This window comes from Muntiacus reevesi, chromosome 3 (assembly GCF_963930625.1).
Source record: "Muntiacus reevesi chromosome 3, mMunRee1.1, whole genome shotgun sequence".
NCBI classification, from domain to species: domain Eukaryota; kingdom Metazoa; phylum Chordata; class Mammalia; order Artiodactyla; family Cervidae; genus Muntiacus; species Muntiacus reevesi.
In genome coordinates, this window is record NC_089251.1 from 202039136 (window position 1) to 202064329 (window position 25194).

The window sequence follows — 25194 nt, forward strand, 5'->3', positions numbered from 1 at the left end:
AAGAGCCAAATCCTAACCACTGGACAGCCAGGGAATTCCCAAGATGTATCATATTTAAAATCTATGATTATTATTTTGTTTCCAGATATTTTATAGCTGGTATGAATGCAGATTACTTTCTTATACGTAATAATACAATTGAATAGAGAGGGTCATGAGCATAATGTTCTTCCTTATTTCTTTGTATTTTTAGAGAAACTGTTAAGTGAGAGAAAAACACAGTTTGAGCCCCTTCCTGGCATGACAACTGTGTCCCAGTGCTTCAGATAGTTATCTCTTTCTTGGAGTCACCTCTGGCTCTCAGTTTCCAAATTGAGACAAGCCCAGAGTTTCCCACTTTTATCTCCTGCTTCAGGAATTTGTGATTATGATCAAGACCGCACCGTAGTTAGCCACGGAGGATTTTATTCCAATCAGAGTTGCTGTACTATGTACAGGTTGACGATCCAGCAAAGAATGTGATGGTGGAAATGGGCATCGCTTTTCTAGGGAGAGAATAGGTTTTCCTTTCCAGTGGCCTGAAAGACTGATGACGCTCTTGTCCTTCAGGCTGTGGCTCCAAAGAACGAGGCATGTCCCTGGCAGGAAAGCAGGCAGGGCTGGAGCAGGGCATCACCAGCTTCATCAGCGGAGAGGCTGAGGCTTTGCATCTCGGCCAGGAGGGGGCGCATGTCCTCCGACTATTGACCCCGAGCGTCCTGCGCGGCCTTCAGTGGCCGGCAGGTGGCGCCAGAAGCTTCCTGTCCTCGGCACGGGCGCATGCGCACCTCTCCGGCGTCCTTGGCAACGGAGCGGATTCTCCCTCAGGAAGACCGAGGGCCCGCCGCGGTGGCTCTGGGGCAGTTGCCTGGCTCGGTCGCGTCCGAGGCGGCAGAGCGCTCCCGGCTACGCCGCGCGTCTGAGGAGGTGATCCTGTGAAGGGGCTGGTGGTGCCGCGGGGGCCGGTGCGGGAGCCGGCGCGGGAGCCGGGCCGGAGGTCGCGCTGCCGGGGTGTCGCTCAGGCGCAGGTGGTTTGTGGGGACCGCGCTGACGTGTCGTCCGGGAGCGAGATGCGTGCTGGGGACCCCGCAGCCTCGGGAGAGGGGTGAGCGGGGCTCGGGGCCGGCCTGGGAGACGCGGGATCCCCGGGCAGAAGGGAAAGTTTGTTAGCCCCGTTCTCCCGTTACTGTTTCCTCACCTGCCCTCGAGAGGTGATAAAAACCTCTGTTTTCCTCAGTGACTGAGAGTGTTTGCCTCCCCTTGTCCTTAGGCCACTGGACTATTCAGTCACTGGTGCAAAGATCTTTACTAAATTTCTGATATGTGCGGACAATACGGACAGAATGGATTAGTAGTTGAAAAAATACTGAAAAAGTAAAGAGGAAGTGTGTTACATTACTTTAATATTTTAACTATGCAAAACCCCAGAATTTTCTATAACTTTAAGTTCCTGACTTTAAAGGAACACAAATTATCTAAAATACACTTAATATACTTCTTAACCTCATTTCCAGATTAAGATATTGCCATGCTTGACAGTTACTTTTAACACAGTGACCATCTTAGATTTGTGTAAGTATTAGGTCATTGAAACATCTTTTGCAGAATGACAATGCAACTAGACATGTTAAAATAATAATATCCAGGCCACTACCAAGTTTTTATAAGACTATAATGAAGATAACGGCAAATCACTTTTAGAAGATCCAAAGACAGTTGTGATTTAAAAAAAAACAAACTAGCCATTGTGTATTACTTAAGACAATTTAAGATGAAATATATTAAAACTCAAAACTTTAGCGTATTTAAGAGCTGAGACAATGGGTGCTTTTTGTAAATTGGACACTTTTGTTGCAAATGAGAAACTTCTAAATTATAAGCTTTCTCCTAATAACTTCAATATCTGAAGGCATTTAGATTAATTTTGTATATGTCTATTTGAATGGTAAATTAGAGTGTCTATAATCTTATTTTTTAATAAGCTCCTTTCCCAAAAGAATTGATGTTTTTATATGTAGTTCTTCATTCCCCATTTCTTTACTTTTCCTTTTTGTTATTTTTTAGATCAGAAAATGTATGTCTGTGTCTTGTTAAAGCTTTTCATTCTTCTGACGTATTTCAGGAGGTGCATTCTCTTCCTGTAAACAAGGAGAGAGCCCTTCTAATAAGCACGTATTATATATATAATCAGGATTTTTCCAAGGAGCACAAAACAGTTTCCACTTGGCTTACAGTATCATCCTGTTTAGAATCCTGCATAAATATTTGTACAGTAATGTCCTGTTACCAACACGCTTCTGGTTTCACCATGGTGTATTTCCTGATATGACTTTATCTTATTTTTCATTTCACTTTATGTTCTTTATTGGAGTGGAGTTGCTTTACACTGCCGTGTCAGTTTCCGCCGTGCAGCAAAGTGAATCAGCCACATGTACACAGATATCCCCCCACATATCCTGTGTTTGGGTTTCCTTCCCATCTAGGTCGCTACAGGGCGCCAGGTAGAGTTCCCTGTGCTATCCAGTAGGTTCTTCTTCTTAGTTGTCTACTTTATACCTCAGAGGTTAAACCATCTGCCTGCAATGCAGGCAGGAGACCTGGGTTCGATCCCTGGGTCGGGAAGATCCCCTGGAGAAGGAAATGGCAACCCACTCCAGTATTCTTGCCTGGAGAATCCCATGGACAGAGGAGCCTGGCGGGCCACAGTCCACAGGGTCGCAAAGAATCGGACACGACTGAGTGACTTCACTTTCACTTCTCTTTCAGTGTATATTTAGGGCTTCCTGGGCAGTGCTAGTGGTAAAGAATTGCCTGCAGTGCGGGAGACACAAGAGATGCGAGTTCGATACCTGGGTTGGGAAGATCCCTGGAGGGGGGCAAGGCAACCCACTCCACTATTCTTGCCTGGAGCATCCCATGGACAGAGGAGCCTGGCGGGCCACAGTCCACAGGGTCACAAAGAATCAACATGAGTGAAGCAACTTTGCACGCACGTGGTGTATATATGGCAATCCCAATCTCACAGTTGATCCCACCACATTGACCCCGTGAGTGCCCATATGTTTGTCCCCTACATCTGTGTCTCTATTCCTACTTTGCAAATAAGATCATCTTTACCATTTTTCTACATTTCAAATAATGGTTTTATTTTAAATATTAATCTAATAATACAGTATTTTTGACTTTGTTTTGTATCATATACTAATATATGCTTTAAGAGGACACGTATTAGTATTTGCTAAATGTGGTTAGTTTTCATGAGATGGTAGCTGATTGCATTTCATCTTGATGCCCATTGGGCATTCTTATAAGTGTTTAAAGTACTTTTTAGAACAGATATGAAATATCTCCCATCAGGAAGTTTCCATAAGCCTCTTATCCTTATCTGTCAGAGGATAGACAGAATGAAAACCACAATCACAGAAATCTAATCAAACTGATCACATGGACCACAGCCTTGTCTAACTCAATGAAACTATGAGCCATGACATGTAGGGCCACCCAAGACAGATGGGTCATGGTGGAGAGCTCTGACAGAATGTGGTTCACTGGAGAAGGGAATGGCAAACCACTTCAGTATTCTTGCCTCGAGAACCCCATGAACAGTATGAAAAGGCAAAAAGATAGGACACTGAAACATGAACTCCCCAGATTGGTAGGTGCCCAATATGTTACTGGAGATCAGTGGAGAAATAACTCCAGAAAGAATGAAGGGGTGGAGCCAAAGCATAAAACAACACCTAGTTGTGGATGGGACTGGTGATGGAAGCAAGGTCCGATGCTGTAAAGAGCAATATTGCATAGTAACCTGAATGTTAGGTCCACGACTCAAGGCAAATTGGAAGTGGTCAAACAGGAGATGGCAAGAGTGAACATCGACATTCTAGGAATCAGTGAATTAAGATGGACTGGAATGGGTGACTTTAACTCAGATGACCATTATATCTGCTACTGTGAGCAGAAATCCCTTAGAAGAAATGGAGTAGCCATCATAGTCAACAAAAGTACCCAAATGCAGTACTTGGATGCAATCTCAAAAATGACAGAATGATCTCTGTTCGTTTCCAAGGCTAGCTACTCAATATCACAGTAATCCAAGTCTACGCACTGACCAATAATGCTGAAGAAGCTGAAGTTGAACGGTTCTATGAAGACCTACAAGACCTTCTAGAACTAACACCCAAAAAATATGTCCTTTTCATTATAGGGGACTGGAATACAAAAGTAGGAAGTCAAGAAACACCTGGAGCAACAGGCAGATTTGGCCTTGGAGTACAGAATGAAGCAGGGCAAAGGCTAATAGCATTCTTCCAAGAGAATGCACTGGTCATAGCAAACATCCTCTTCCAACAACACAAGAGAAGACTCTATACATAGACATCACCAGATGGCCAACACCAAAATCAGATTGATTATATCCTTTGCAGCCAAAGATGGAGAAGCTCTATACAGTCAGCACAAACAAGACCGGGAAGTGACTGTGGCTCAGATCACGAAGTCCTTATTGCCAAATTCAGACTTAAATTTTGAAGAAAGTGGGGAAAACCACTAGACCATTCAGGTATGACCTAAATCAAATCCCTTATGATTATACAGTGGAAGTGAGAAATAGATTTAAGGGACTAGATCTGATAGACAGAGTGCCTGATGAACTATGGACAGAGGTTCATGAAATTGTACAGGAGATAGGAATCAAGACCATCCACAAGAAAAAGAAATGCAAAAAGGCAATATGGCTGTCTGAGGAGGCCTTACAAATAGCTGTGAAAAGAAGAGACGGGAAAGACAAAGGAGAAAAGGAAAGATATACCCATTTGAATGCAGAGTTCCAAAGAATAGCAAGGAGAGATAAGAAAGCCTTCCTCAGCGATCAATGCAAAGAAATAGAGGAAAACAATTGAATGGTAAAAACTAGAGATCTTTTCAAGAAAATTAGAGATATCAAGGGAACATTTCATGCAAAGATGGGTTCAATAAAGGACAGGAACGGTATGGACTTAACAGAAACAGAAGATATTAAGAAGAGGTGGCAAGAATACACAGAAGAACTGTACAAAAAAGATCTTCATGACCCAGATAATCACGATGGTGTGATCACTCACCTAGAGCTAGACATCCTGGAATGTGACGTCAAGTGGGCCTAAGGAAGCATCACTATGAACAAAGCTAGTGGAGGTGATGGAATTCCAGTTGAGCTATTTCAAATCCTAAAAGATGATGTTGTGAAAGTGCCGCACTCAATATGCCAGCAAATTTGGAGAACTCAGCAGTGGCTACAGGACTGGAAAAGGTCAGTTTTCATTCAGTACCAAAGAAAGGCAATGCCAAAGAATGCTCACACTACTGCACAATTGCACTCACCTCACACGCTAGTAAAGTAATACTCAAAATTCTCCAAGCCAGGCTTCAGCAATATGTGAACCGAGAACTTCCATATGTTCAAGCCAGTTTTAGAAAAGGCAGAGAAACCAGAGATCAAATTGCCAACATCCACTGGATCATTGAAAAAGCAAGAGAGTTTCAGAAAAACATTTATTTCTGCTTTATTGACTATGCTAAAGCCTTTGTGTGGATCATAATAAACTGTGAAAAATTCTTCAAGAGATGGGAATACCAGACCACCTGACCTGCCTCTTGAGAAACCTGTATGCGGGTCAGGAAGCAACAGTTAGAACTGGACATGGACCAACAGACTAGTTCCAAATAGGAAAAGGAGTATGTCAAGGCTGTATGTTGGCCCCCTGCTTATTTAACTTATATGCAGAGTACATCATGAGAAATGCTGGGCTGGATGAAGCACAAGCTGGAATCAAGATTGCCGGGAGAAATATCAATAACCTCAGATATGCAGGTGACACCACCCTTATGGCAGAAAGCGAAAAAGAACTAAAGAGCCTCTTGATGAAAGCAAAAGAGGAGAGTGAAAAAGCTGGCTTAAAGCTCAACATTCAGAAAACTAAGATCATGGCATCTGGTCCTATCACCTCATAGGAAATAGATGGGAAACAGTGGAAACAGTGGCTGATTTTATTTTTGGTGTCTCCAAAATCACTGCAGATGGTGACTGCAGCCATAAAATTAAAAGACGCTTACTCCTTGGAAGGAAAGTTAGGACCAACCTAGACAGCATATTAAAAAGCAGAGACATTACTTTGCCAACAAAAGTCCGTCTAGTCAAGGCTATGGCTTTTCCAGTAGTCATGTATGGATGTGAGAGTTGGACTATAAAGAAAGCTGAGCGCAGAAGAATTGATGCTTTTGAACTGTAGTATTGGAGAAGACTCTTGAGAGTCCCCTGGACAGCAAGGAGATCCAACCAGTCCATCCTGAAGGAGATCAGTCCTGGGTGTTCATTGGAAGGACTGATACTGAAGCTAAAACTCCAATACTTTGGCCACCTGATGTGAAGAGCTGACTCATTTGAAAAGACCCTAATGCTGGGAAAGATTGAGGGCAGGAGGAGAAGCGGACAACAGAGGATGAGATGGTTGGTTGGCATCACTGACTCAATGGACACGTGTTTAGGTGGACTTGGGAGTTGGTGATGGACAGGGAGGCCTGGCATGCTGCCGTTCATGGGGTCCCAATGAGTCAGACATGACTGAACAACGGAACTGAACTGATATTTGTCAAGTATATTTGTTAAGTCAAACATCAACAGGCAAATTTGGTCTTGGAGTACAAAATGAAGCAGGGCAAAGGCTAACAGAGTTTTGCCAAGAGAATGCACTGGTCATAGCAAACATCCTCTTCCAACAACACAAGAGAAGATTCTACACATGGACATCACCAGTTGGTCAATACCAAAATCAAATTGATTATATTCTTTTCAGCCAAAGATGGAAAAGCTCTATACAGTCAGCAAAAACAAGACCAGGAGCTGACTGTGGCTCAGATCATAAATTCTTTATTGCAAAATTCAGACTTGAATTGAAGAAAACCACTAAACCATTCAGGTATGACCTAAGTCAAATCCCTTATGATTATACCTTAGAAGTGACAAATAGATTCAAGGGATTAGATCTTATAGACAGAGTGCTTGAAGAACTGTGGATGGAGGTTCGTGACATTGTACAGGAGGCAGTGATCAAGACCATCCCCAAGAAAAAGAAATGCAAAAAGGCAAAATGGTTCTCTGAGGAAACCTTACAAATAACTGAGAAAAGTAGAGAAGCTAAAGGCAAAGGAGAAAAGGAAAGATATACCCATTTGAATGCAGAGTTCCAAAGAATAGCAAGGAGAGATAAGAAAGCCTTCCTCAGTGATCAATGCAAAGAAATAGAGGAAAGCAATAGAATGGGAAAGACTAGAGATCTTTTCAAGAAAATTAGTAATATCAAAGGAACATTTCATGCAAAAATGGGCACAATAAAGGACAGAAATGGTATGAATCTAAGAGAAGCAGACGATATGGCAAAAATACACAGAACTATACAAAAAACATCTTTATGACCCAGATAATCACGATGGTGTGATCACTCACCCAGAGCCAGACATCCTGGAATGTGAAGTCAAGTGGGCCTTAGAAAGCATCTTTGTACTCTCTTAATGGTGTTTCCCACTGTGGTTTCAAATGAAATTCTAGGTAATGAACAGTTTTCTTTCATCTCAAGTGAAAACTTGCTGGTGGGCCCTATAGTTTGATACTTTCCTCTCACATAATAAAGTGTCCTTAGATGAAGTGAAATAAGCCTTACACAAAGGATATACAGGTATGATTTCACTCACATGAAGTTGTAGAACAGGCAGAACTAGTTTATGGTAGAAAAAAATGAGAGTGATGTTTGCCTCTGGGAGCATGATGACAGACAGTGACTGGAAAGGAACGTGAAGGAACCTTTTGGATCAATGATAGCGTTCTATATTTTTGTTGCAGGAAGGGGGACCCCCTTCCAGGGCCCTAGACTGAGCTCTTGTCTAACACTCAGAAATGGATTGTGCAGTGCTGACAACGCAAGAGGCTTTATTGGGAAGGGGCACCCCAGTGGAGAGCAGGAGGGTAAATGACAGGAGAACTGTCTACCATGTGGTTTGCAGTCTCCGGTTTTAGGTGATGTACTGTCCAGATTCTCTCTGATCAATCAATCTGGCTCCAGGTCCTTTGTGGTATACACATTGCTTAGCCAAGGTGGATTCCAGCAAGGAGGATTGTGGGAGATTGGTAGCACTTTTGGCGTCTCTTGACCTTTCCCTAATTCCTGTGGTTGGTGGTGGCTTGTTAGTTCCATGTTCCTTGCCAGGCCCTCCTGTTGTAAAGTAACTGGTGCAGGTGATTACTATGTGGGTGCCTGGCCCGGGCGAGTGGTTTCAGCCAGCGTTTCCCCTAAGATTTTGATAGGGATCTGGGTTGTACAGGTACGTGTACTTGTTGAAACTTACCAGTTGGTATATTTAAGATTTTGCATTTTATTATAAATAAATTTTATTCCAAAGAAATAATAAAACTGTAAACAAGTGTTGAACTGTAATTAATAATATTCCATAACATCTTACAGAAACACCAGAATGAACTTTTTGGCCAACCCTATATACCCTTAAGTATTCAGGGAGAAACGTATGAATGCCTGCAAGTTACTTTGAATGGCATCCAAAAAGTGGCTCAGGTTGCCGGATAGAGTAGTGGATCTAGCTATATGATAAAACAGCTAGAGTAAAATGCTGTGGTAAAAATCTAGGTAGGGAGTACTCGAGAGCTCACTGTAAAAAATAGTATTTTCACTTCATGCTTTCAGTTTCATTAAACATGGGCAGGAATGAGTTGAAAGTCCTTGAAAAGGCCTTTAAGGTGCAGCGAGGCCAAAAGAAGGCCAGTTTCTCTTGCTCTGCAGTGCTGTGCTTAGTCGCATCGGACTGTTTGCAGCCCCAGGGACTGTAACTCGCCAGGCTCCTCTATCCAGGGGATGCTCCAGGCAGGAATACTGGAGCGGGTTGCCACGCCCTCCTCCAGGGGACCTTCCCAACCCAGGGATTGAACCCAGGTCTTCCACATTGCAGGCGATTCTTTACTGTCTGAGCCACTAGGGAAGCCCAGGAATACTGGAGTGGGTAGCCTATCCTTCTCCAGAGCATCTTCCCAACCCAGGAATCGAACTGGGGTCTCTTGTATTGCAGGTGGATTCTTTACCAGCTGAGCCACCAGAAACTCCCCTCTTGCTCTGCAGTCACCTGTTTCTGCAGATTCTTTCTCAGTCTGTGTCCTCCTGTCCTGCGGCTGCCAATGCAGGAGAGCGGCTTCCTCCCTCCTAGCCAGGAGCTCGTATTCCCATGCAGGCTTGTGTGTCTTGACCGGTCGGCCTGGTGTAGGAGGACTGAGTCCTCACCTATCGCCTGCGGTGACTCCAGGAAAAGCTAGGCACTTAACCTTCTTCTCCCAGCCTGTGGCATCCGGCCTGCCCAGCCCTGAGGGAGGCACCTCTGCCCCATGCTGCTTTCCTGGGTGCAGTCCAGCTCTGCACTCCTGCCATCTCCAGGGGCTTCTTAGTTGACCATTTCACATACATGGCCTTGGTTAATGGAAAACGTCTGGCCTTGTGCTCCCTGGCAGAATGAGACTTTGGAGAGCAGAGGTGAAACCGAGAAAGAAATGTCTGCTCCAAAGAAATGAGCAGAAACTGTGCAAGATGGTGAAAGATGGCCAGGAGGTTGAGAGAGAGAGAAAGAGAGGGAGAAAGAATCTGTAGGAGCAGAGGTCACTAAAGAACCTGGAAAAGACAGCCCTCAAGCACTCTCACTTTCAAGGAAGTCTCAAACTGCAAGACACCACTTTTTACCTGCCAGATTGTAAAAACAAAAGAAATTTTAAGTGATAATATTCAATGCTGGCAAGGAAGTGATAGTGAAAAGGCACTATTGTACATTAGCAGTAAGAACTTTTTATGGAAATAATTTAAAAATATGTATAAAAATGATACATTTTGAATCAATAAATTACATTCTAAGAGTGAAAAATCAAAATGTTTTCAAAGATTTGTATATAAAGATGTTTAACAAATTATCATACTAATAGCAAAAAGTGGATATTATCTATCAGGGTACAAATTAAATTATAGTCCAACAAAGTAATGCAACTATTATGCAAACATTTTTCATGAAATGGTTTTAGGAGAGAAAAATCAGGTTACAGAATTTTATATACATGTGATTCCCATTGTATGCTATAAGATTATGAGTTAACTTGTTCTCTTTTTCACATTTCTGGCATTTCCCAAGTTTTCTGCAATGCATGCACATTGTTTTTCAAATCCGAGAATTTGTTTAATTTTTATTTTATTATTTATTTCATTTTTGACTGCGCTGGGTCTTCGTTGCTTTGCACGGGCTCTCTCTGGTTTCTGAGAGTGGGGGCCGCTCTTGATTGTGGTGCGCCGGCTTCACGCAGTGGCTTCTCTTGTAGCGCACGGGCTCTGGGAAGCTCGGACTTCAGCAGTTGCGGCATGTGGGCTCAGTAGTTGCCAAGCACGGGCTTCGTTGCTCCGAGCATGTGAAATCCTCCTGGACCGGGGATTGAACCTGTGCCCCCTGGATTGGCAGGCGGACTCCTGCCCACTATGCCACCAGGGGTGTCCAGAACAAAAATTGTTTTTAAATGCCGCACAGCCTGGGACTGGGATATGAGAGCGATGTCTGCAGAGGGATTTGGGATATGTTGTAAAGAAACTGTATCTGAAAAGACTTGTTTAAAAACTCTTAAAAGTCAATTTCCAAACTCTTTTGCTTATAATATAAAAGTGCAGGTCCCAGTTTTGGATCATGTTGATGTAAATGTTAAGCTGATAGGTAGAAGGAACAATAGATTACTGCTTGTGAGCAGCGCTCTGTCTGTACTGGGCTGGAGCCATGTATTACAAGTTTCCTGAGTGTACCTGTAAGCTCAGGGTATGAACTGTCCATGACGATAAAGGTTGCTGCTACTGCTGTTCTGCAACATAGATGGCATTAGTTGCAGATTCTCACTATCCACAGGGGAAATCAGCCATTGGAAGGGAAGGAGTGGGGGTAAGGGAACTTCCAATTATGGAGCTCCTATAGTTTGCACTGTGCTGTGAGTTTTGCAAACATTGGCAACCATCTAATCCTTAGAGTAGCCCTGTGACATATTGTTATAGCGTTGTAACCAGGAAGTGACAGAAACCCATGTTAAACCAGCTGAAGCAGAATGGGAGTGTAGTGGTTCAGTTATCTGGAAAGGACAGTTTGATGGCGGCCACATGCTATATGTTCATAAATCTCTGGCAGGTTATATTAATATTTTCCCAAAAGAGTAGCAACAGTGTCTCCCATCTCGCCAGCCTTTCCTACATTGTGATCATGAGACTTTCCATCAAGAATGGGGTCCATGTTCTTTCTTCTTGAATTTGGGTTGGCTTGTGACTGTGGTAGAGGTCATGCCATGTGACTTTCCAGGCTAGGTTATAAAGGCAGTACGGATTCACCCTGTCTCTTGGGACACTCACTCTGGGAACTCAGCCACCAATGCTGTGAGGAAGTCCAAGCCACATGGAGAATTGTGGGTCGGTGTCCTGGCTAACAGCCAGCATTAACCACTAGACATGCGAGTGAGGAAGCTCTGAGGTGACCCCCATCCCCACCATCATCTAGCCATCCCGAACAAGAGCCACTCAGCTGAGCCTAGTTAAGTCCAGAATCATGAGAATGATAATGAAATCGTTGTTAAGTCACTAACCTTGGGGGTGACTTATACAGCAACAGATATCTTTTTTCTTCTGGTATCGAAACAGAAACTCAGGTAAGAGATTTTATTGAAATCATTCTTTGCTATGCCAAACAGCTTCTTCCATGCTTCTGGGAAAGATGGCAGCAAGCAGCTCCCACTTATAAAGTCCCTACAGTTAGAGATTTTGGAGGATGGGCAAACTTTGCAACAAGGCCTGGCCACTTAAGGTTCTATGCCCCTGGCCTTGAGATTGGTTCAAAGACAGTCAAGTGACCCAGGCAATCATTCTTCTCTAGGATTTTCATGCTGGGACCTTCAGGAAAAATGACCCCTCTTGTACTCTAGGACTCTGGTGGACTAATTGCCCTGGAATAGGGGAGGGGGCGTTATTCCTCAAAAGCAGGAATGCCGGTCCAAGCACACAGGAGCACAAAAGGTACACAGCTTAAGATTAGGGAGGAGTCTGGGCTCTCTCAACCAGAACCTCTCAGATTTTAATACTCTAAACAGACGAATCCATTCTTTAGTCGTCCTAAATGCTTTTGTTGCTAGTGTGTGTTCATTTTTCTCTTTTGTGTTAGGCGTTTATTAAAATCTCCACTCAATTCTGCACCATAGAGATTATCCCTATTTTACAGACCAAAAAAAAAAAAAAAAAAAATTGAGGCTCAGAGAAAATAAGCTGGCTCAAGGTCAGAAAGAGCAAAAGTAGCCACTTTGTGGTTCAAATGTAAGTCTATCTGGGAAGCCCATGCTGTCTGCACCACTGCCTATCTTCTGGTGAGCTGAGCGCCCCTCAGGGCCACGCTCAGGCAAAGCTGTGTGAAGGGCCGAGGCGAGCCTTCTCTCCGCCTCTCCCTTTGCAGGCCCCACCCGCCTTGGTACGTTTCATGCCCTGGTGCCCCTGGGTGATTTCTAATGTGGTCACCTTCGCAGCAACCTGAGCTCCAGCTTTTTCATGATTTCCACCAAAACCGTGCTGGCTCCCATACCTTAAGGCTGGTGTTTTTTTTTTTGTCTTTTTTTTTAGTGTTACTTGGACTTTATTTTAAAAACATTTAATTATAAACATATTTAAAAATTAACACAGACAACTGCTATCAGAATTATTGTGATAAAATATGCTATGTGCCATGATTTATCCAAATACAAATCATTTCTCAAAATTAAATATTAATAACATACCTTTAATATGACATATATATGGCAAGTTAAAAGTGCATTTATTTGAATTATGATTGACCATTAAAAAATTAACTACTAAACCAATTCAAAGTGGGTATTCCAATATTGAATTGCTTTAATTATTGCTTTCCTAATTTGAATAAATTTATGCAGAGAAATTAAAATTTCTTTGGCCACTAAAAATGAGATTTTTTTTTCTTTGTGCTTTTTTTTTTAATTAGTTGCTAATTAGAGGCCAATTACTTCACAACATTGCAGTGGGTTTTGTCATACATTGACATGAATCAAGGCTGGTGATTTTTAACTGCTGCTGCTGCGACCCCATAGACGGCAGCCCACCAGGCTCCCCTGTCCCTGGGGTTCTCCAGGCAAGAATACTGGAGTGGGTTGCCATTTCCTTCTCCAATGCATGAAAGTGAAAAGTGAAAGTGAAGTCGCTCAGTCGTGTCTGACTCTGTGCGACGCCATAGACGGCAGCCCACCAGGCTCCCCTGTCCCTGGGATTCTCCAGGCAAGAATACTGGAGTGGGTTGCCATTTCCTTCTCCAGCGCATGAAAGTGAAAAGTGAAAGTGAAGTCACTCAGTCATGTCCAACTCTTAGGGAGCCAGCCCATGGACTGCAGCCCACCAGGCTCCTCCGTCCATGGGATTTTCCAGGCAAGAATACTGGAGTGGGGTGCCATTGCCTGGACTTTTAACTGAGGTGAGCCCGATCAGGTATTCACCAGAGAGCCCTCCGGCTACTAGTGTCTCATTTGCAGTTGACCAAGACCTTACGGGTCTTCTGAAGAAGGGCCACTGCTGGACGAGACCAGCCCACCGACAGCCATATGAGGATTATTAGCAGGCATATTAGTTTCCTGGGGCTCCTCTGACAAATCACATAAACTGGATAGTTTAAAACCACAGACATTTATTTTACCACAGTTCTGGATGCTAGAAATCCAGATTCAAGGTGTCGGCAGGCCTGGTTCCTTCTGGAGACCTAGAGAAGATCTGTCCCATGCCTCTCTCTTAGCCTCTGGTGTTGCTGGTAGCCCTTGGCATTCCTTGGCTCCTAGATGCCTAATTCTAGTCTCTGCCCCCGTGTTTACATTGTCTTTCTCTCTATGCATATCTGTGTCTCAAATTTCACTTTCTTTTCTCTTATAAGAACAACAGTTATTGGATTAGGGCCCAGCCTTAATCCAGGATGATCTTGTCTTGAGATCCTTATCTCAATTGCAACTGCAAAGATCCTCTTTCCAAATAAGGTCACATCCTGAGGTGTGGTGTGTGTATTTGGGGGCGGTGGTGCTTAGGACTTGGACCTATATCCTGAGGGAACACCGTCTACCCCACTCTAGCAGAGCATTTGGAAGCCCCACAAGTTACACACTGAACCTACTTGATATTACCCCTCCTACCAAGTGCAGAGTCCTTTACTGTCTTTGATATCTCACTGATTACTCTGGAAAGGCTTTGCAGGGGTATCTAAACGTTTGCAGGCTAGACTTATACTAGTTCATTCATTCCTTACTCACATTCACTCCTGAGCAAGGATACTTATCAAAACATCATAGAACAGAAAGATGTAGGTCTTCTATTCCCGGTCCTCCAAGGACCGAGTTGCATCCGAGGCAGGAGGGTGTTGTGAAGCAAGGGGGGTTCCCTGCTGGAGGGGCACAGAGGGCACTCCCGGGCCCTCCTGGCGCGCTTCCTGGTTTACGGCTTTCAGAACAAGGAGGGCATCTGGTGGGGCTTTGCTCATTTGGGGGGTCTGTTCTTAGCTACCCCACGTCCCTTCAAAAGGCAGGTTGTGTGTACTCACACAAATAAATAAAAGGGAAGAACCATTCTGCCCCTTTCTTTCCTGGGAGCTGCTGAGGGCAGAGGCGCTGTCCTGCCCTGAGCCAGTCCAAAGCCTCAGCTCCTTAAAGCCTGCCTCCGCTGGTTATTTCTTTTGGTTCATCCGCAACTCTGAATACCTGTAATTTTACTTTACACCTTTATGCTGCTTAAACCGCCCCCTCACAACTTTCCAGTCTGATTCCTGTAAGCCAGGAACCCCTGGGGCCTTCTTATTCCCCTATTCTGCTCCCCTTCCCTTCTGTACTGGACCCCACGACCTTCTGCTCAGCCCCATTTAACTGATGAAGAAGCTGAGGCTTACTGAGTTGACGCAACTTGCCCTCTGTCTGTGTGACTTGGGCAGTGCTTAGCCAAGGTCCAGTTGCAGTCCAGGGGCCTTTCTGTGTCCCCTAAGATGCCTGGTCTCTAGCAGCAGTTCCCAGGCTTTTTGGATCTTGGAACTACTTTAGTGTAGGGAAAACATGGTGACCGCACCCCCCCCCCCCCACCTTATTATTGAAGCACTGCTAAGGAGGGGGCGCTTCCCAGGTGGCTCCGTGGTGAAGAATCCGCCTGCCAATGCAGGAGACCTGGGTTCATTCCCTGGGTTGGGAGGATCCCCTGGAAAAGGAAATGGCAACTCACCCCAGTATTCTCCTCTGGAGAATCCCAGGGACAGGGGCTGTAGTCCATGGGTTGCAAAGAGTTGGAAACACTTAGCAACTAAAGAGCAACAAAGTGGGGAGCAGCAGCTTGTGTCCTCAGGCCAAGGCTGGTCCACAAAGTTGGGCAGGGAAGTATTGAGGGCCAGGATGCCGGCTAGGGAAGGCCTCCGGGCTGCTAGCAGTCGCTGTTTGCTGGGCATTGTGCCAAGCACTTAACCCATTTTATCGGCTCATTTTCCAGATGGAAGAAAGTGTGGCTCAAAGAAGACAGGTGATTCAGCACCTGAGAGAGGCTGGAGTGGGGTTCACATGTGAGTCTGTCAGTCGCCTGCAATGCAGGAGACCTGGGTTCGATTCCTGGGTCGGGAACATCCCCTGGAGGAAGGCATGGTGACCCACTCTATATTGTTGCCTGAAGAATTCCATAGACAGAGGAGCCTGGTGGGTTGCAGTCCATGGGAGCTGCAAAGAGTTGGACACGACTGAGTGACTTTGACTTTATGTTAGCCTAGCGAGACAGGGGTCACCAGGTAATGAGTGGTGACTAGAGGGGATGTGACAGATGTGGACAAGCAAGGCCTTCCTGGTCAGAGAGCCCTGGGTTTGGATCAACTCATCATCTGAGCCTTCTTTTCCTCATTTGAATAATGGGCATGGTAACACAGCAAAGAGGTACAGTTCCCACCTCAAGGCACCGTGGATAATTTCAGAACTGAAGCAAAGAGCCTGACCCTGCAGGTCCTTTGCAAATAATGGCCACTCATCAGAGGCCATGCCCTTGGTGGGCAGAGGGGCCTTGGGTCTGTCTTTTCACTCCAGTGTCTCTCCCATTGGTATCCACTGGAGAAGAGATACGAGTCATCATAGTACAATCTAAGCAGAGTGTAACTGCAGAGGGCCATACTGTGCTCTTTGTCAGGGCTTCCCTAAGCTCAGGTCCACTCTTCTGGGATCCTGGCTGGCAACGAGGCAATGACATGTCTGAGCACAGGTCTGCGCTGCCTTTCCAAGCTAGAGATAGGGCAGGGGACCAGGTAGTTGATTTTCTTACCCACACCATCTCCAGTGTTAGACTCGGGCTAGGTCCCTGACTGATAGATACTGCAAGGGATGCTGCCAGGGACAAAAACTGGTTTGAAGGAGGGTGAGAGAGAAATTCCTGATAAAGTGCTACCCACTGTGGTACCTCCTTTATGGCAGGACCTTCTCACACCCCCTGGAGGCTACACTAGGCCTGACCTGGAGCCAGGTCTACAGCCGGGGCTGGAACTGGATGACTCAGTATTCTCAATAGTCACCGACAGTCAGACTGGCCGTCTGAACGCCTTGACCGCTGCAGCTCCCATCACCTATGGTCAGATTCTGTACTTTTAAACTTGGCTGTCAACTTCCCACTACCTAGCCTCCTTCCACACTGAAGGCACGTTCTATTCCAGCCATACCAGCTGCCTCCCTGCTTGCTCCTGTTTTTCCCATCTGTGCTACTCACTCCTTTGAGGCCACCTTGGCTGGTACAGGTATCTGAACCAAGAAGACCTGCACCTGAATGCTGGTCCTGGGTTTCTTTACCAGCTGAGTGACCTCAGGCAAGCTGCCGCAGTGCTCAGGTCTCACTGTTCTGGAGCAAGGCTGACTACGTCCAGGAGCAAGGCACTGGCTCTGGAGGGGAGATCTAAGAGCTGCCTGGCCTCAGAGAGCGTCTCTTTAAATTCCCTTTTGCCTCAGCATCCTCACCTGCAAAATGGAAATATGACTGCCTCCCTGGCAGGACTGTGGAAGTGACTGAAGGGGAACATGAGGCACAGAGGGTCTGACTGCTGTTTCCTTTTATTCTTACTATTCAACCAGCTGCAAAGTCAGGCCTCAGCCTGTCTTCTTTGCAGCCTTAACCCCTTGCCCTTCTGAGGTCCTAACTGCCCTTCTCCCTGCTGAGCCCTCACTTCCCCTACTTGCTTTTTGCCTGCCCAGCTGCATGTCACCAAGCTTCCCCGATGGACACTGGGGATGCTCCCTGAAAATGCATGTTTCACCCTGACTGGGGGCTTCCCTCCTTGCTTGTTTACCCTGCAACTATGAACTGGTTGGACCTCAGCCAGACCTCAAATGCTTATCAACCCTGCCTTCTTCAGAGTATGAGGCCAGCAGTGTTCTTGTCAGAGGGCTGGCAGTACCTGCAGATTGACGTCTCAGCCCACCTGACTGGTGTAGTTGAAGTTGAGGAAGATGGAGACAGCGAAGGCCACTTGTATGATAACTCCTCTGCACCGAGGTGAACACATGCCAGGTCTGAACAGGTGGGTGCGCCTGCCCACCTCCAGCAAAGTGTACAGGGGGAGATAGAGAAGTTCAAACACTTCTAGATGAAATCTTTAGAAATAGTGAGGAAGAGAGATTGGAACAGAGGACATTATTTCAAGAGCTCAAGTTATCAAAGACGTAAAGTAACAAAGATACTTTTAATTCATCTACTGATAAAAATTACTCAGCAAGGATTAATAACTGTGTCAGCTCCTAATCTGTTATTATCTTGAGCTCCTGGGTTAGCTAGTTGTCTGTTAACTTCACCCACAGTATTAGAAAAGCAAGGCATTAAGTCAGTTTAGGTGAAATGCCTGGCTGGCAGCCAATCCCAGTCTCTTATATTCCATATTTTTTCTTTAGTTCTTCTACCTTGTCAACGTACGCTTTCATGGCATCTTCTTTAGAAGTCCCTGCAAGGCATCAACAAGATTATTTGTCAGAGAGGCAGTGCTGTAGAAAGGCAGCACGCTTTAGAGCCCCGGGTTAATGCTGCGAGCCTCGGTTTCTCACCTGTGCAAGGGCTGGGGGCTCCACCACCTACACCTCACAGACCTGCCCAGGACGTGACTTTTGAAGTCCTTAAGGGTCTCGGCCCACAGGGAAGGCTCCATAAAGCACTGAGCTCATAATGTGTGTGCAGCTGCCCGAGGCCTGTCACTGGCTTGCTGGCCAGGTGAGTATCCCACGGTTGTGTCCCACTGACTTTCACGATTGGCTTTGATCTATCAAGTGTTTCTCTGTTGGGCTCTTATCTCTCAGAGCTGTTAAGCTTCCAGGGAAGAAACAAAGCCAGATACCCTCTTCTCCCCAGAGAGCAGCTTTGGGAGCTCTGAAGACAAGCAGCTGGCCCTTGGAGGGGAAGACAGAGGACACTGGAGATATCCCTCAGAGATAGTGATGCCTGGTGTGTCCTGGATTCTACGCTGAAGGAGACTCAGTGGGAATCAGTGTGTGTTCTGGAGTAAGGGCGAGTACATGGGGCCTCAGAATGGTATGGAAATGCCCAATGGGAATGAACAGTCAGAGGTGCATTCCTGTTTCACTTACTTGCAGATCCTAGGAGTGTATTTATTGTATTCTGGCCCCTTTTGAATTCAAGGGTTTCTCATTTGCAGGAAGACAGAGGGCTTATTCAGAAACGAGCAAGCTAGGACACAAAAGCTGGCAGGCACTTCAGTGCCAACTTCTGGGTCTTGCCGCCGCAGGTGGCATGTGATTAAGTCACAGCCGGGATACTTGTTGGCCTCTGTTCTTAGCATATAAGAGCTCCATTCACCAAGGCTACGATTGTGCCAGCAGCCTGCCATGCATTAATTCATTTCTTTTTTTAGGTGCCTTTCTGGCTGGAAGGGAAATAGGGAAGGCTACTTGGGCCAGGGGGTCACTGCCTGGCCTTGTGAGGGAAAGGAAAGTGTGGACAGGAAACCATCCCTATTCTGAATATTGTAAAGCCCAAGGCAACTTATCACCTCCCAGTCTGTTTGTCAGTGGCCTGGTCCCCTGCCCCTCCACTCTCCAGATGATATTATGACTCAGAGATGGTGTTTTTGGAAATGGCACAAATGGTATCATAAGTGGTCTAGTTTTTTTTTTTTTTTTCCATTCTGGTCTAGGTCAAACTGGTTCCCAGCATGTGCCTCATCCATTCTGTTCTCTCTCCTCACCCCTTACACTCCTTAATGAAGAGTATTTCATTACTGGGGTTCCCAAATGAGGGAAGCATATTAGAACAATTACCTTTCAGCTCATTCCAGGCATCCCACTTGGCCTTGCCTTTGAAGTCCAACATTCCAGGACGTTCTTAAACAAGGGAAGGAAAGACATTAGACCTGCTGCAAGTTCTGATGGGGAACCTTATCCATTTTCTTGCCATGATAGCCATCTTTCATCTTCTTTTTCCAGGCTCTGCTATGGAGTTAAATGGGTCTAGTATGGTGGCTTCTGCCTTCAGAAACTCACATGTACAGAAATTCAAACTTAAAATCTAGAGAAAATAGGAGGAAAACTGTTCTCATTACTGGAGAGACCCTTTCTTACCAGTTAACTCCAAAATTTCTTTTAAAAACTGTACTTTATTTTTTTTAAACGAGCACCACAATCCACTCACCTGGCTTGAAATTCAACCACCACAAAGGGATTGCTACAAAGGTTCCTTCCACTCTTCCCACCCAAGGTCGCTCTCCCATGTTACTGTTACCAGTTTTGTAGGCGTCCTTTTCTGTGAACTGTCTGTTCATATTCTTGCCCCATTTTGCTACCAAATTGTTAGTCTATTTCTTATTGTTTTATGGGAATTTTATTCCCCCCACCCCGAGGGCAAGCTTCCTTTAAGATATACCCTGGTTTTATACCTGCAGACCTGTTATCAGGTCTGGGGAGCCTATTCCCCTGGGGAACACACTTATCACCTCCCTGCTGTTCACTGCCATGCTAAGAAGAAAGCCCAGGGGAGCAATCGCAGTGTCCACAGCCAGGACCACAGTGTCTGAGAAACATACAGTCTCCCCCGAAACGCTTGCCGGGAAGCATTCCCAGGGACACCTGAACGAAACTGCGCCCCAGAATCATCATCAGAATCTGAGACTAGCACATCCCAGTAGCCGTCTCATGATGATGGAAAGGTGGTGTGTTTGCACTGTCTAGCTCAGGGTGCCAGCTGAGCGCCTGAAGTGTGCCTGGGAAGTGAGCTGCTGACTTTATTTTAATTATTCTCAGTTTAAATTTAGATAGCTGCATGTGGCTAGTGGTGGCTGCATTGGACCGAAGAGGCCTAGAGTGAGCTGATTAGGAAGTGATAAGAATCCCAAGCCAGTCTACCTACACTAATTCGAAAGCAGGGCAGAGGACAGTCTCTGTGACAATCATGTTTGTCAGAAAAGTATCTCAGTCACTCTGGCCACCCCCACTTCATTTCCCCTGCCTCCCTGAGAAGGCGCAGAGTTTATAAACCCAGGGTAAAACTCACCTTCACCACAAGACCTTTCTTAACTAAGCTCTCCCTGTGATTTTTATTTTAAAATATTTTATTTATTTGGCTGTGCTGGGTCTTAGTTGCTGCATATAGGATCTTTAACTGTGGGATCTAGTTCCCTGACCAGGGATCGAACCTTGCCCCCTGCAGTGGGAGTATGGAATCTTAGCCACTGGACCATCAGGGGAGTTCCGCTCCCTGTGATGTTTGATTTGGCACTGCCCAGGATCCTTAGCAGCCAGCCCACCTGCTCTACCCTCTGCCCTAACTGCAATGGAATTAGGGGCTACGCTCACCCTCCTAAACAGGAGCGAGGGGTGACCTCCTCGATGCTACTGTGGCCACCATCTCTGAGTGCCTGTGTACAATGCATCATGCTATTGCCATATTCTCCTGAGTTTGAAGAACTTAGGGGCAGAATGAAAACTGTCCAAGTGAGAAAAGACATTATAGAATATGGTGGTCCAAACCAAGGTCTCAAATCTGTACCTAGATTTTTTGACAGGGAACAAATGGGGAATTGTTGTCAGAAAAAATGCTTCTGACCTGACGCAGAAAGCCAGCGTACTCTGGCTGTAGTAGCTGACATCAGGCTTGGCCCAGCTGCCAAGCGCCCTGACTTTGATCCTGTCTGACTGGGGTGGAAATAGTGTGGTTCAACAAAACTACTACTGAGCTGAGAGCTTGGAGCAAGTCTCTTCAAAGCTGGGATCTTTGTTCCTCCCAAATAGATAGAAAATGCTGGTGATAACGAGACAAGTCCTCAAACAGGGATTTGAATTCTGCTATCTGAGCCACCAAACCCCACTCAGGAACATGATCTTTGGGCAACCTCTCCCAGCTTAAACCCCAGGAACCACCTTAAGTGTAGGGCTGTGGGTGGTTTTGAGAATGAGGTTGCCAGAGACAGTTTCAGCACCAACCAAGGCTGCCAAGCCTACTTTGATGAATCTGGGCCCTCCCAACTCCACCTCAGCATACCTGTATTTACGTCACCCACAGTTGCCTGTTTGTAGCGGCTGTAGAGGAACAGCATCTCCTCATCTGCTGGCTTGGCCTTAAGCTGCTTAGCTTCCTCAGCAGCTTTGTCAAACTCAGCCTAAATGTGAGGGAGAGAAGAGGCCTGACTAGAGTTCGGTAATGAGGATGGAGGGGTTGGAAAGGAAGCACTCTTGCCCTGCTGGTGAGGAAAAGCAGTCTTCCTCATCTCCTCAACAGGGCAGCTAGAGAGATTCAGCAAAACCAGGAGGGTAAGCACATCCCTTCACTCACTTGGACAACTATGTATGGGGCTCTCTCACTAAACCAGATATCACTGCTGGAAACAGAGGTGAAGGAGGCAGGCTGACACTGGCTGCAGTGGACACACACTCCACAGAAAAAGCAGCACGGCCAACTGGCTGACCCGACAGAGGTCTCAGGGCAGCCCTGACTTGCGATAGGGCTGGCACCGGGTGACTGAAACAGCGGAGAAAGCTGCATGAACGCAGCGCTTCAGCGGCCAGAGCCCGCTGGCCCCCTCCCTCTGAGGCCAGGGGATCCGGTGCCAATCCCCGTCCCAGTGTCCGGACTGGAGACGGGGGAGGAGCCAAAGATCGCCCCCCACTGCTAGGTCCCGGGAAAGCGTCTACAGTCAGAGAAGCGAAAGGCCTCCAGGTCGCCCCTCCTCAGGCTGCGACCCTCCTCTGGCCTCGCGCCGGACACTCGGCCCCTACTTCCCCTGACCTCCAAGCTCTCAACCGCGGCCTGCTGGCTTCTCCACTCTATCTGGCACCCCTACTCCTGCCTTGTCCTTCCGGATAGGGCACTCTGTCCCCTTAGTCTTTCAGTCTATGAAAACCATTACATCCCGTCTGTCCATGTTGGACGCTGGCTTCCGACCTCAATTCCTGCTTCACTGCGACCGAAGGCTTCCCTATGGCACCTTGCCAGCCGCTGCGGGCTCAGTAACCGGAAAGTTCCGCTTACAGGGCTCTGCTCAGAGTCTGGGCTGGGTAAGGGTCCAGAAATAACAGCGGAGCACGGAAGGGAAAGACCCTGGGGGGTTGTGTCTGCGGGACAATCCCCGCACCAGCTTCCCGCCTCGTGGCACCTTCGTAGCCAAGGCTGGGCACGCGTATTACCTGAGACATGCCGGCGGTGTTGCAAGGATTCCAGGAAGCCCGCGGAGGCGGCGAAGAGAAGGAAGCAGTAGCACAAGATACTCAACTGACAGCGCCTTTGGAAGCGCAGCCTTAGGCCTCTGGTGCTCGGACCAGCGAGAGACAGCCAATCAGGAGCCAGATGTACGCTGGGGGCGTGCCCAACCGCCCCACGCCGCCAACCCCGCTTGAACCCGCGGGGTGTGCTTGCGCAAGCGCAGCGGGGAGGAGCCGAAGGGGACGCCGGGAGCAGGTGAGGATCGCGGAAGTAGGGCGCTCTCGGTAGTGACCGCCAGGTGGTCAGAGCTGGAATTGGGTTCCCGGGTCACCGTGGGGTGACCCGCGAGGCAGAGAGAGGGGGTGGAAGCTGAGGAGCGGAGGTTTTAAAATTTGTTTCATTAAATCTTGTGTCCTGCGTGAGATGCCGGAAGTCGCGCCGCTGGACGAGTAACGGCTCACGCTTGGGGAGGGCGAGGGGCCCGGTCCTTCTGCGGGGACTAGAGACTTTCTGGGGGTGGTCTTTGGAGAACTGCACGAGGGTGGGGAGCTGGAATGGTTCCTAGAGCGTCGAAGCCAAGGCCTCTTCCTCTGAGTGTTTGACACGTCCTGTGACCTGCCATCGGCCGTGATTTGCAGTCCTGTTTTGTTTGTGTGCGGTAAACCATCTGGTGCCCTCGAGTCAGGGACAGTGTCTTACTTGTCTTGACCTCCCTGGTGTCTCAGACGGTAAAGAATCTGCCCAGCAGTGTAGGAAACCCAGGTAGGATCCCTGGGTCGGGGAGATCCCCTGGAGGAGGGCACGGCAACACCTTCCAGTATTCTTGTCTGGAGAATCCTATGCACAGAGGAGCCTGGAGGGGCCACAGACCATGGAGTCGCAAAGAGCAGGACTCAACTGAGCGAGTAACACTTTCACGTTAACAGACTCGGCCCGGACTAGGTGCTCAGCAGACAGCTGTTATGACTTTCCTTCATTCATGAGTGTGTACTGAAATCTTGTCAGGTTACTTGCATTGCTCCAGACCGTAAGGTGAAGGATTAAGGGAAGGTAACTTTTGAGAAAGCCCCTCAAGAGGAAGCATTCCAGGTAGAAAATGAGTGTAAATGTATGAGCAGGGAGTGAGGGGAGGATAGGAGATGAGCCTGGAAGGTTAAGGAGGTGGCAGGCTGGCTGGATGATGCAGAACTTTGAGTTTTATTCTGAGTGAAATGGAAAGTTAGAGGCTTTTGAGCAGAGGATAAGGAGACTAGGGCAGTTTTGCAAAGTTGTTGCAGAGGCTAATATTCTCCGTGGGAGAAGGGTGGGTGGGGAAGTTTGAAGGTGATACCCAAAGACCAAAGGGAGAATTTTCTGGCTGCGGTTACAAAGGAGCTAGGTGAAAGGAGGGAACTGATGGAAAATAAGTCTCCAGAGATCTTTTGATAGGGACCCTTCGTCTCCAGTTCCTAATTTGTGAAGAGGAGTGGACTGCAGATCAACCTCCAGCTTCTTCCCGCATTAGTTTATAGCTGTAGGTGTTTAAAGAAAGGCCAGGTAGACGCTTTCAGATATAACTTACTAACCTAACGGAGGTCAGGCTTAATGAAAAGGGGAAAAGTGGAGATGTAATAGCAGGGAGCACATCTCGAGTCTTCAGCCTATGTGTAATTTTGTTTGAGAAAGCAAAGCCAAACGAATTAACAAATTTTGGAGCTAACTTTGGGGAAATTACATTTGAATTGTAAGAGATGTGAATTTCTTCCCAAATGACAATTCAGGACTGTCTTTTTGCCCTTAGTCCCATATGAAACTTGGATTCACTTTTGCCTCCATCCTTTGGTGCTCACAACTTCCTTGATGAAATTCAGGTTATTCCCTGTGTGAATCATATTTGCAGTCAAATATATTTTCTAGTAGGTAGGTTTTGTGCTTCCCTGGTGGCTCAGTGGTAATGATTCTGCCTCAGTGCAGGAGCCCAGGGAGACGTGGGTTAACACAAAGTTAGTGTTTGTGTTGTGTTTGGCACATTTGAAAAGATTAGGTACCTCTGAAAATGGAATTTTCTTTTTATTCCTCCAAGGTTGGCTAGTGTGATTGAATTTTGACTGAAGTTAAACATTGCAAAAAGCAAAGCTAGTGTTTTGAATTAACTTGGTAATCTCCAGCTTAAGTGGGGTTGATTTTTTCGTTGCTTTTTTGGAATATATGCCACTTTTAAAAAAAACCCGACCTTCCACATGGTGGTTTTGTGCCCAGGTTGCTTAAAGTTACTGAAGTATGGAACTGGTCTCAGGGAGCCTGAGTTTGCAGCGGCTTCAAGTGGGGCTTCAGTTCCTTAACCAGAGACTGAGGCCGGGTCTCTGTGGTGAGAGCCCCAAATCCCAGCCACTAGACCAGTGGTCAATGACAAGGGCCCTGGCCCTTCAGCTTTGCAGAAGAAAATTTCCACAAAGTCAGAAAGTAGTGA

General features: G+C 46.6%; 2 protein-coding genes across 11 annotated transcripts in view; one reads left to right on the plus strand and one right to left on the minus strand.

Annotated features, from left to right (window-relative positions):
* Positions 1 to 802: 802 nt before the first annotated feature.
* C3H2orf76 (chromosome 3 C2orf76 homolog) overlaps positions 803 to 25194 on the plus strand; it is a 95464-nt gene continuing 71072 nt past the window's right edge. For 4 of the 10 annotated variants that reach the window (XM_065931390.1, XM_065931397.1, XM_065931394.1 and 1 more), the window contains exon 1: positions 22969 to 23000. Coding sequence is in view for 1 of the 10 variants with exons in the window: in XM_065931388.1 (XP_065787460.1) it covers positions 22890 to 23000 (111 nt within the window). In the remaining 9 variants the exon portion in view is untranslated. The other 6 variants (XM_065931393.1, XM_065931391.1, XM_065931400.1 and 3 more) reach the window with 6 other exon arrangements.
* DBI (diazepam binding inhibitor, acyl-CoA binding protein) lies at positions 17772 to 22868 on the minus strand. Its single transcript, XM_065931401.1, has 4 exons — positions 22730 to 22868; positions 21588 to 21705; positions 19373 to 19435; positions 17772 to 18045 (listed from the first exon to the last, which is right to left on the minus strand). The coding sequence occupies exons 1-4, from the start codon at positions 22736 to 22738 to the stop codon at positions 17972 to 17974; spliced, it is 264 nt and encodes an 87-aa protein (XP_065787473.1). The 5' UTR covers positions 22739 to 22868; the 3' UTR covers positions 17772 to 17971.